The sequence below is a fragment of the Lacerta agilis genome, chromosome 10 (assembly GCF_009819535.1).
Source record: "Lacerta agilis isolate rLacAgi1 chromosome 10, rLacAgi1.pri, whole genome shotgun sequence".
Taxonomy (NCBI): Eukaryota; Metazoa; Chordata; class Lepidosauria; order Squamata; family Lacertidae; genus Lacerta; species Lacerta agilis.
Window position 1 is genome coordinate 62,473,180 of NC_046321.1, and position 12,530 is coordinate 62,485,709.

At 45.4% G+C, this 12,530-nt stretch overlaps 1 protein-coding gene across 1 annotated transcript in view; it reads right to left on the reverse strand.

Annotated features, from left to right (window-relative positions):
- KIF21A (kinesin family member 21A) overlaps positions 1–11,182 on the reverse strand; it is a 97,954-nt gene extending 86,772 nt beyond the window's left edge. Inside the window, 1 exon segment of the mRNA XM_033163529.1 lies at positions 10,907–11,182. Within this exon segment, the coding sequence (XP_033019420.1) occupies positions 10,907–10,950 (44 nt within the window). The 5' untranslated portion in view covers positions 10,951–11,182.
- Positions 11,183–12,530: the final 1,348 nt, after the last annotated feature.

The following is a 12,530-nucleotide window of genomic DNA, read 5'->3' on the forward strand; positions in this document are numbered from 1 at the left end:
CACACTACTGAGTTACAAACTTTAGCACCAATAAAAGGCTTGACACAAAATAATTGCTTTACAAACAGCTCTATGCAATCCTAGCTATACTGCTTTCAGATCACAATGAATTTCCCTGTCAATTTATATACCTCCTGTCACTGCACGATTCATATACAATCACTGCTGTTTCAGCAAAAAATAAGATTGCCCTTTCTGATTAATCATTTATTCTAAATATGCAAGAGACAGACGAACAGGTTCAATCTATAACAATGAGACTCTTGAGACTATTATTGAATACTTCTAGCAAGCATTGACAGAATAAGAGGAACTTGGAACACAAAAATGGCAAAATTGTTGCACCACAGAAAACTAAATTCTGGGCTGCCCCATAGAACTGAGACATTTCAAAAGCTCTTGCAAATATCCATAGCCTAAGGATCCCTTTGCTAACTTCCATATATGCAGGCTTTCCTTGTTTAATGGCATTGCCATGGTGACATCCTTGAAATCTAATTCCGCAGCCATTCACGTTGTGGTAACTCAGAGGTTCATTCAATGCCTGGAAGAAGACTGGATGCTAAGACTCTAGCACGGCTTTTCAAAGAAGATGAATTAAAGAAAAGTAAGGAAAAGTTAAGGGGTGGGATGTTTACGTCAGGAAAATACTGAACAATTCAAGTAAGTTCTGTAGTTCTGTCTCTTTCTGTGAGAGTCAAGAATGCTTTAGCACTAAATATTCTGAGAATGACCGGATCCATAACAAGCCGTAATGAAGTTTGCCCATCAGGTATCAGCTATGCCACAGAAATATTGAAAACCAACTGAACCTAACTTCCTGCAGCTAAACCAGAGTTGCCTAAAGCAAAACAATCCATAAACATTTATCCAAGCTTTGTTGGAAATGACCACAGAGATTCCTTATGCATGAACCAATTTCCATTGTTCAATTGACTTAATGTCCAGAACCAACCTCTCCTGTACAGTGGTACCTCGCAAGACGAATGCATCACTAGATGAAAAACTCGCTAGACGAAAGGCATTCGCTAATGAAAGGGTGACTTGCAAGACGAATTTCCCTATGGTCGTGACTCACAAAACGAAAACGTTTTTGCGGTTGTTGTTTTTCCGTCAAACCGTGCTTCCTCTGACCGTGCTTCGCAAGACGAAATTTCCGCTATACGACAACATTCACAGAACGAATTAAGTTTGTCTTGCGAGGCACCACTGTATCTACATTTGTGCCTAAAGTTGAGTAGGGCAGCCTTCCCTCAACACAATAATCTCCAAAGGTTTAGGACTAAAATTCCCAAGATGCCTGACCATATGGGCTTTGCTGGCTGGGGTTCATGAGAACTGCAGCAAAATAAATCCAGGGGCATCAGGTTGGACTTATGGACTGCCGTGGACTGATTGGACGCAGAGGAATGATGGGAGGAACCATCTGGGGAATCACCCTGGGAAGAAGGCGGCTCAGAGCCCTGGGAGTGGGACAACAAAGAGAGGCCAGAGGGAGAAGACTGGGAAGAGGAGGTGTTGGAAGCTGAAGAGGTAACAGGGCTTATTTGAGCTGGGAATCTGTGACAGAGAGAAGTCCAGAATCAGAGGCAGAATCTGAAGCAGGAGGGTGGGAAGAGAGAGACCAAGGGGCAGAGATGGGTGTCTCCCCCCTCCTGCTGCGACAAGCTCCCATCCCCTCTTGTCTCCTAGAACCAGAAGAGGTATGAAAAGGGCAGCGAAGAAAACATCTGCATGCAGGCGCAGCCTCCAATCGATTGGAAAAAGCCCTGGAGAGGAGGGTACGTAGATAGCTGAGAGGAGGCCTGGACTTTTATCTTGCTTGTGGGTTCCTAGCCATCCTACCAAAATGCCCATGCACTGAAATACCCATGAGTCCATACCAGCTATAATGGGAGCAGGTATTAAAGAATTCTGTTATTCTCAAAATTAGAGACATTAAAAAACCAAGAATGTTCAACCTATGACTTCACATACCAAAAATAATAGATGACACCAAATCTAGTTTACTACGAATTAGTAGCATTTGTGGCACGAGAACCATTTCCCTGTGGCGTGATCAGCTACCATGACAACATGTCCTGCAGGTGAGGTATAAGGATAAGTAAGTTGTGTGCAGGTGAGTTATAAGGACAGGTGAGTTGCGTGACTGTATGAGCCTTACCTCTCTATTCAGTTCCTAGGAGGGAAGCATAATTGGTTCTAGTTATAAATCTAAGCATCATTGGTCATGGGCTACCATTTTGTGGTTACAAAAGAAGATGTGTATGTCCAACCACACTACTTGACGGCCACAAGCACTAAACAGCTTGGTGTGAAACACGTGGCCATGCTCAGATCTTGAGATTATATAGGCATGAGCAGAGCATGATGGAAGTAGACCACAGTCCACTATAATGGATCCACAACAAGGCTAAAAACCTTTGTAATGAGACAGGACCATATATCCTGCACTTCCTCCAGGTAGTATGAAATAGTATGACTACTGGTGAGTATGAATACTGGTCAGAATAGTATTAGGGAGCATTGCAATACCTCCCCTGAACAGAGACTCTTCCGGACAGTAGGCTAAGCCTTAGAGACACTCGGGCTGCACAAACAACATATATTTAAAGAGCATTTTTTCCTCCCAAAGAATCCTAGAAACTGTAGTTTGTGAAGGGTGCTTGGAATTACAGCTCCCTGAGGATTTCCAGGATTATTTTTGGTGGGGAGGTTCTATAATAATAATAATAATAATAATAATAATAATTTATTTGTAGCCTGCCCATCTGGCTACATACTGATGTGTATGCAGTACTGGAAAGCAGCAAAAAAATTCTTACTGCTTTTCGAGCAAGGAAGCTTTATGGAAGTCTCCAGGGAAATTCATTAGGAGACAAACAGGATGTTAATGTCAGATACGTTTAAACGTCATCACACCAAGAAGCTTACTGTCTAGAATATAATTAGATTGCTGTTTCAGCACCAAATCCTAGAGAGATTAAATTCCTATTGAATAAGTGCAGTAGTCAGACCTCCAAATGGATTACATATACAAATCCCTTCTCCATTGAATGATCAATAGTGTGATGCAGAGGGCAAGTTCCATAAATAATGCCCAGGAAAAGAAACGTCATTTGAATTATGCATCTTGAATAAAGCATCAGCAACTATTAATCTGATTTTTTAAATGGCTTTCTTCCAGTTTTATACTGCTGGAAAATACTACTCAGTCATAACTGTATTAGGCGAGACTAAAGATGCAGGCAGTCACTGTCCGATAGGTGTGCAACAACGCATTTGTGCATAACATCGAACCCGGAAGTGACCCAAAAATGGCAGAAAAGGGGGTGGAACGGGGTGGGGATGGAACAGGATAGGGCAGCCTTACATGGGCCCTGCCAACAAGCATGGGGGAGGGGGGGTCCCAGAATGTAACCCCACGCAAATTGGTTGCTGCCTGTACTGTAGCGCCACATTAAAATGCCCCATATGCAGCACAAGAGAATAAACATTATAGGTAAAAACAAAAAAACAAAAACACTAGAACGTGTACTCTAGATCATTAAAACAAATCATGCTGTTATTATGATGTTACAGGCAAGGCCGGACTGCATTTCGGGCAGATGCCAAGCAACAATTGCATAGGAACATGCTGGGGGGCGGGGGTTATCCAATTAGCACACCCATATTCTCTGGAGGAAGAATTAGCTTATCAATTAATGTCTTGTGATCCGTCTGAATCGAGGAAAGCATTGGTAAGCTTGTGCATTATATGTTTGTGCAGTGTTCTTGTGAGCTAATGGGATATTTCAAGTCCAGGTAAATGGAGACAAGGCTCTTGGTTGAAGCCTACAAGAGTTGGTATTTTCATTTACTGGTTTCCTTAAGAAGCACCCCAAGAAGACAGAGGCTACAATCCTAAACAAATTTAAAAGGTAAAGGTAAAGGGGACCCCTGACCATTAGGTTCAGTTGCGGACGACTCTGGGGTTGTTGGTGCTCATCTCGCTATATAGGCCGAGGGAGCCGGCGTACAGCTTCCAGGTCATGTGGCCAGCATGACTAAGCCACTTCTGGCGAACCAGAGCAGCGCATGGAAACGCCGTTTACCTTCCCGCCGGAGCGGTACCTATTTATCTACTTGCACTCTGACGTGCTTTCGAACTACTAGGTTGGCAGGAGTAGGAACTCAGCAACGGGAGCTCACCCCGCCACGGGGATTAGAACCGCCGACCTTCTGATGGGCAAGCCCTAGGCTCTGTGGTTTAACCCACAGCGCCACCCGCGTCCCTTAAACAAAACTTAAGTTCTGCTGATAACTGCTAAACTTGCTGATAAAGTAAATATGGTTAAGATCAGCAATTCTACATTTATACTGTTAATGACTCCAGCTTTCATGTTGACCCTGTTACTTTATTTTTAAATAAACTACTTGATGGTGAATTCCGATCAGCTTATCACCCATCTCAGTGATCTTTTCAAGCAGTGCTTATCACTACTAATCACTGACCGTTTACTTACTTTTACCATATCACTGGGGCACTGAAGTCACAAACCATTGCACAGTTACTATGGAGTCCCGCTGAGCTAAGTGGTAGTTATTTCTCAGTAAGCGTGATTGGGGAGTAAGAAACATTTCCAACATCTGTCATTTCCCTGCAGTTTATTCCCAGCTCCCTTATAACTATCAATATTAGTGAAATATACAGCATGTGGAAGAACTACCGGTAGGAGCACAGGAAAAAGGACAAGCCAGGAAGGGTTTGGAGAGACCCCTTAAATATGTAGAAAATTGTGAGCTTACTCAACACAATGAGTCTCAAGGCTATCTCTACAGGAATACATAAACACATATTAAAACAATAAAATAATAAAATTGCCACAGCCTATACCTGTATCAAATTATGCACCTTGCACAGTATAATTGCAGAATCATGAAGCACACATCATGCTATGCTGCTGATCCTATTACCTCTTGCTATCTGTGCTTGTGCTATCTGCAACAGGTCGAGAAATGGGGGAAATTATTTCTATGTTTTACGACAGTCACTAACAAACAACGGGCTTAAAATTATTACATTTCAGAACATGACAACATTAACAAGAGTTTATCATTGCTAAAGGAGTAATAGAGGCTGGAAAGATGGAGAACTGCTAGATGGATCTTTCCAATCTTAAAAATAAGAGTTTATGGATTATTATTATTATTTTTTTAAATGGAAGAGTAAAATATTTTGATATGTAGGACTGTGTGCAGCTCTTAAGTTAGATCCTTTGTCTTGCAAGTTATAGCATGCAGATCTACTTCTTTTGAGCTGCCCTTGAACTCTTTGTTAGACAAGAATGAATGAAAAGCGACTAAATAAAGTTGACTGAATTCACCACAAGACACCAAGTTCAGTATTTTCTGCTGGGGAGTTCTCAGACAATTTCAGGATTCAGATTTTTGTTGCTTTCCAGAAAACTGGGCTCTTTAACTGGCTCCAAAGTTTGGTCCATTAAATAAATGGGGGGACCCAAGTGGTAGGAACACTGATGGGGCCATGACGACTTTGCCCCAAACCATCCTTCCATTGATGTAAAATTGAAATATTGATAAACTGTTTTTACAAAACACGACACACAACACTCACTGTGCTAACATGATGTAATGCCAGAGCCAATGTTCCAGCTTTCCCAATTATTGCAACCCTGAAGCTATCATCTTGCACACAGTCTATTCCAAAATAGTATGCATAATTATGGGGTAGCGAACAGTGTACCAGATATTCCTGTTGAGTGAAGCCTGAAAGCCCTAAAAAGCCTTCTGGCAAATAATCTAAGCAACTAATATCAAACTTCCCAGAACAACAGTCATTCACTGTTGTCATTCCCCTAATGCAAGACAGTAGCTTCAAATTATGACTCGGTGATGAACCACAGATTCAGCTAAAAGGTTTGCCATTTCCTCTGCGTCTTTGATCATGTACAATTTCTCAGGCAGTGTGTTTCAAGTTAATCATAATCAAGCTTTTGCAACGTTATTCAGGCATTTAAAATCTAAATGGTACCTTTGGTGGGTATTACACAGAAAAGAAATCAGTGTTTGATTATACTTAAGAAGTTTCAGGTGCCTATTTAAAAAATAAGACATTTGATACCTGCTGAGCCAAATCACATATTGATTCCCCTACCCCTAGACGTATATAATACATAGGAGTCCAAAAGAAACACAATTTCAGTTCCGATTCAACTGCTCTATCCAAATAGGTAAAAAGGTAAAGTTAAAGGGCCCATGGATGGTTAAGCCCAGTCAAAGGCGACTATGGGGTTGTGGCGCTCATCTTGCCTTCAGGCCAAGGGAGCCGGCATTTGTCCACAGACAGCTTTCCGGGTCATGTGGCCAGCATGACTAAACTGCTACTAGCACACGGAGGACTATGACGAGTGCCAGAGCGCACGAAAATACAGATTACCTTCTTGCCGCAGCAGTACCTATTTATCTACTCACACTGGCATGCTTTTGAACTGCTAGGTTGGCAGGAGCTGGGACAGAGCAACGGGAGCTCACCCTGACATGGGGATTTGAACCGCCGGCCTTCCAATCAGCAAGCCCAAGAGGCTCAGTGGTTTAGATCACAGCACCACCTGCATCCCTTTCTATCCAAATATCTAGTTTTATATCCCAAGGTTATTGGAATCCAGTGAACTATGTGATCAATGCCTCTTTCATGTGTATCCACAGCAGTTCAGGAAGTGTTTCCTTGTGTGGCATAGCCCCATAAAGCTCTGCTATGTAAATATTCATACTGGAATGCCAACTCAATGGATCTCTTTCATCTATCCACTGCCCCAATTTAAAAACAAAATCCTGCGATACATTTCTATGTGTGGAAATAGGCTTTTGAAACTTGCAGGTTTCAAAAACACGTTGCAATACAACATGGGAAGGGGATGTTCCAAACCCAAGTTAAAAGTTCCTGATTCAAACATACAAGACTTCAGACGTAACCGACGAAGCTCTTTGGATTGTATCTCGGATATACTGTTCCAATACTAGCAGTAGCAGCAGCAGAAATATTATTAAAAGTATCCTACGTCATGAACCAAGCATGGTTGCCACATTAAAGCCGTATCATGTTAATTTCCATCAAGAAGGATGGAATATTGCTTCAGTCTTATTTCTCAAAACAGTTAAGTGCATAAGAGAACAGGCCTGTCACACAATTAAAATTTGTTTCTTTTTCCAAGGAAAGGATTCTAAGCTTGCATGAGCCTAACTGTGACATTTGATCTGAATCGCAGCGCCTCTCCTTATGCCGTATATATTCATTCCATTATTCAAAAAGGTTTTGCTATGTGGCATCAGGGGCTGCTGTTAGAGAAACCAATCAAAAGCCCTTTGAGATGAGGCAAGCCAGTTTCATGCTTCTCCACGACACAAGCCATCACCTCAAAGTAGGAAAGAGCTGGCTACAGTGTGATGTTTCACTTTTTATATGCATACATTGTTCTCTCCATACACACAACACATTGGTGCAAACTCTGGGCGTCCCCTTCTTCTTTTGATAAGCTGGATAGCTCAGTTGGTTAAAGCGTGGTGTTGACAACGCCAGGGTTGCAGGTTCAGTACCTGTATGGGACAGCTGCATATTCCTGCATTTTGCAGGGGTTTGCACTAGATGACCCTCAGGGTCCCTTCCAGCTCTATGATTCTCTGTGATATCCCTGCCCAACAACTAATTTATCTGAAAGGAGTGCTTCTCCCAAGACGCTCCTACTCACATGTTAAAATCGGCTGATGATAATTTCCATTATTTGCGAGAATTTAGACACAGCTGGCCATATTCCGCCCCCACCCCCACGCGGGGAAACATCACTAGCTGATATTATTAACTTTAAGAGAGCAGCTAAAACTTCTCTTTTTAGAAAAATGTTTGGATTGCTAAAATACTCAATTAAACCTATTTGTGTTGTTTTTGCTTGAATTTTAATTGACTTTGTACTGCCTTCTATTCTTTTCTTTTTAAAATACAGTGATCATAAACTACTGTAGTAGTGCATTCCAAGTATGCAGATATAAGAGGCAAGGGTCAGCAAACTTTTTCAGCAGGGGGCCGGTCCACTGTCCCTCAGACCTTGTGGGGGGCCGGTCTATATTTTGAAAAAACAAACAAACAAATTCCTATGCCCCACAAATAATCCAGAGATGCATTTTAAATAAAAGCACGCATTCTACTCATGTAAAAACAACAAACAGGCCCCACAAATAACCCAGAGATGCATTTTAAATAAAAGGACACATTCTACTCATGTAAAAACACACCGATTCCCAGACCGACCGTGGGCCGCATTTAGAAGGTGATTGGGCCAGATCTGGCCCCCGGACCTTAGTTTTCCTACCCATGGGTTAAAGCATAAGTGGTATCCTAGTGGCTGGACCAAATTATATGATATACCAATGTTACAGAAGGGCATCCCATGTCGCAGTTGGCGATGCTGTGCTGAAGTTGGAAGGATGTTATAGATAACATTTTGGCAACAATATTAAAGACTGGGCTGTAATCATTTCCACCTATGGCCAATTAATCCCCCCCCCCACTATAGTCATCTATCAATAGTAAGTGTGGATACTGTAAGTACAATACATCTCACTGATTTTAAGTACAAAAACCATCAACCTATAGCAATATGAGGCATTTCCTTTATATGACTACTGCCCAGTTACAGAGCTGGTGACACCCTCCATGAGCCCTAAAGCAAATGCACGTGAATTCAGTGACAACATTAATGTGACATCACCACAGCACTTTGAAGAAAACGAATCCTTGCAGTATTCACTGGGTTTCATCCTACAGCTCACTAGGCGTTGCCTTTTCATGCACGAGAAGCGCTGCCAAACTCACTTGCAATACAAGTATTACCAAACGTCAGTAACCAAAACCTCTGCATGTTCAATATCAAGACGCTGTTTAGCCTCATGAATGCTAAATAAGTGATAAGTTCTGGCAGAACAGCGAAAGCTAAATATGTTTCTTGCAGCATGGTGTTTCAGCTAAAATAATCATTGTGATGAATTGATTTCATTCGTTCTTTTATACAGCTCATTATTTTTTGAACTATATCGTTATTTCATACAGTTGAAACCCAGATAAAGGCGGGGGTTTGTGTATTTTGTAAATGCGTTGTTACTTCTGTTAGAATTTTATGAAACAGAAAGCACTTAGGGGGCAGCATCTGAATGGGTTTCACACTGCAGCATCACCCTTGTATTGGTGGGACAAGGTGATGGCTGTACAAGTTTAGGCAGAAACGTTTGCTGCCATGTTTTAGCCAAGTAAATGACTAACACACTTACAATGCTCAGAATTCATTTCCCCCCACCCACCCAGAAGTTTCATATACCCGGTACTTGGAAAGGTTAATTTCCAGACATTTATAAACTGCTTAATATTTTGAAAACACCTCTTTGAACTGGATGTGTTAAACCTGGATGGTCTAGTTCTCAGTTCTTGTACCTGTGTGAAGTTAAGGTTTGCTTACTGCAGCATACTGGTGCCCCTCACAAGATAGCAAAGGTGTAAGAGTCTTACCAGACAACTTCAAAATCCCCGCCTCCTTCCGTTAACTATGGCACTATGGGGCACTAACCCGAAACCCCTTATTCATTCGTAGAGTGCTGCTTGATCAAACTGGAAACACTACTCACATATATGTCCTTGGGAGTATTGCTAGATAATTAAACGTGCCCATCTTTCCAACGAGAAAGCTGTTAACATGGAAAAACTTATTTGATAACTTCCGAGGGAGGGGATGTGGCAAGTTCTCTGCAGCAGCCTAGCCAACACGCAGGTTCTATTTGTAAAGGCTTCATTAATTTTTTAGTGCCGGAGGATGATGTTGCAGTTTTCCATCCCTGAGCAGAGAGCACGAATGAATTCACTCGCTGGTACTTCTTTATACAATTGCAACCAGCCAATCCAGCTACAGTCCTGGGCTGGCTCTAGGGCTGCAACAATAGCCCCACAGACCCAGCACAGCAGTCTCTGGAATGCAATTCATCACAAGCCAAAAAAAGGGACAACTTAAAACAAACAAACAAACACTGCACACACTGTCCGTGCAATCGCTTAGTGTTTCAAATCCCAGGCAGGAATACATCGATCAACCTTTTTAAGTCTTGCCCCCACAGACCAGGCCTAAAAATCTGGATTCTCCTTCCTCCCCTCGTCCACACCAGCACACCACCGTGCGCACACGCATCAGTTTCTCGGACACAGCTGATGCACCATTAAACACCAGAGATTAAATATGCAGCATGCATCCGAAGGAAACCGAATTCCTCCGTGCAACAGCTGCAAGCAGAGAGAGCCCAGCTCTTGGGTCAGGCCAGCAGCTGAAGCTCGTGCAGGGGAAGGCTGATCCCGCCAGCATCCCAGTCCGTCCTCGCCACTTGGCGATCGGGCAGCAGTTTCCCAGATCCACCTATGGAGAAGCGGCCGCTCTCTGTGACCAGCGAAGCCCTTCCTTGAATTAACCTGGCGGCCAACGGCCTCGGTGTGGCTGCTGGCCCTCGCAGCAGGCCGTTAGCTGGCAAGGCGGCTCCCTGCTGCCGCCTCAGCTACCTGCCAGCCCCGCTCCAAACGCGAGGAGGGAGCGACGGGAGAGGGGCTGCAAACAACATGTCCCCCTCTCGGACCTCCTCAGGCCTGCGTCCCAGAGCCAGACCCCCGCCACTCTTTCCCCCTCTCTCCCAGCGCCCCCGGCCAAATCTCCCCAGCTCTATTTCCCCCACAACCTCACTTCGCGAAGAGACAGCAGGTAACAAAGAAAAGAGGGAGAGAGAGGAAGGAAGGAAGGAAGGAAGGAAGGAAGGAAGGAAGGAAGGAAGGGGGGGGGGGTTTCTCGAACAAGAAGCGACAACACGAGACACGACGCCTTACCTGACAGCAACCCGGACGGAGCTCTCGTCTTGGCCGGCCGACATGGCTCAGAGCTGGGAGGCGCGGCGGGCTCGGGAGAAAGAGCGTGTCATTTAATTCGAATTACGCACGAAAAACCAAAGGTGAGAAAGGACAAGCGGCGGGAGCGAAGGAGGCGGGAGCCGCTGGCCGCTGTTCCGCGGGGAGGCGGCCCGAGGGAGCTGCGCGCCTCACCTCCGGCGCCTCCTCCACCTTCTCGTCTCTCCAGCCATTTTAGGTGACTGGCTGGCTGGCTGGCTGAATGAATAGGTAGCAGCCAAGCAGCAGCAGCAGCAGCAGCAGCGGAGAGGGTTGACACTCCGCCCACCGCGGCTCGTTGCGCTCCCGGCCCCTCGAGGCGGAGCGGCGCTCGGTTTAGCCTAGCAGCAGCGAACGAGCTGGCTGGGAAGCGCGAGAGGCCAGCCCTCCTGCCCTCCCTCCTGGCTCGGGGCCGCTGCCCCTTCCTTCTTCAGCCCGCCTCCCCGACCAGCAGTCGCCTCGCTCGGCACCAGGCGCGCAGCTTGCGTCTCTGTCTCTCTGGCTGTGCCCAGGCGGCGGCGGCTTCAGGTTTTCTGCAGCCGCAATGCAGCGTAACCAAGCCCGCCCTCCCCGCTCGCCTCAGCAGCTCGCAGGCCCATTTCGGCCGAGGGCTCTGAGGCGGAGCCGCGCACTTGCCTGCCCGCTCTTGCCGCTCGCGCGCGCTCTGTGCGCAGCTGGCAGGCTCTTTCCGAGCGGGGAGCGAAGAGCGCGCGTTGCTTTCCCCTCAACTGAAGCGGGCTTCGTTTCCTCGGTCCCTGTCGTCGCCGGACCCTACATTTTCTAATAATATTAACTTTATTTTTTGTATCCCGTCCATCTGACAAGGTTGCCCCAGCTTCCAACACATATGAGAACATAATAAAATGTCAAACATTATAAAACTTTCCTATACAGGGTTGCCAAAGGTTGTGTAGTTCTTTATCTCCTTGACACCTGATGGGAGGGCATTCCACAGGGCAGGGGCCACTACCGAGAAGGCCCTCTGCCTGGTCCCCTGTAACCTCACTTCTTGCAGTGAGGGAACCAGGAGAAGGCCCTCGGAGCTGGACCTCAGTGTCCAAGCACGACAATAGGGGTGGAGACACTCCTTCAGGTGTACTGGGTTGAGACAGTTTAGGGCTTTAAAAGGTCAGCACCAACCGACCAACACTTTGAATTGTGCTTGGAAATGTACTGGGAGCCAATGTGAATATTTCAGGACCCGTGTCATATGGTCCCGGCAGCTGCTCCCGGTTGCCAGTCTGGCTGCCGCATTTTGGATTAGTTGTAGTTTCCGGTTCTCCTTCAAAGGTAACCCCACGGAGAGCGCATTGCTGTAGTTCAAGCAGGAGACAACCAGAGCATGCACCACTCTGGTGAGACAGTCTGCGGGCAGGTAGGGTCTCAGCCTGCGTACCAGATGGAGCTGGTAGACAGCCGCCCTGGACACAGAATTGACCTGCACCTCCATGAACAGCTGTGAGTCCAAAATGAATCCCAAGCTGCACACCTGGTTCTTCAGGGCACAGTTACTCCATTCAGGACCAGGGAGTCCTCCACACCTGCCCGCCCCCTGTCCCCCAGAAAC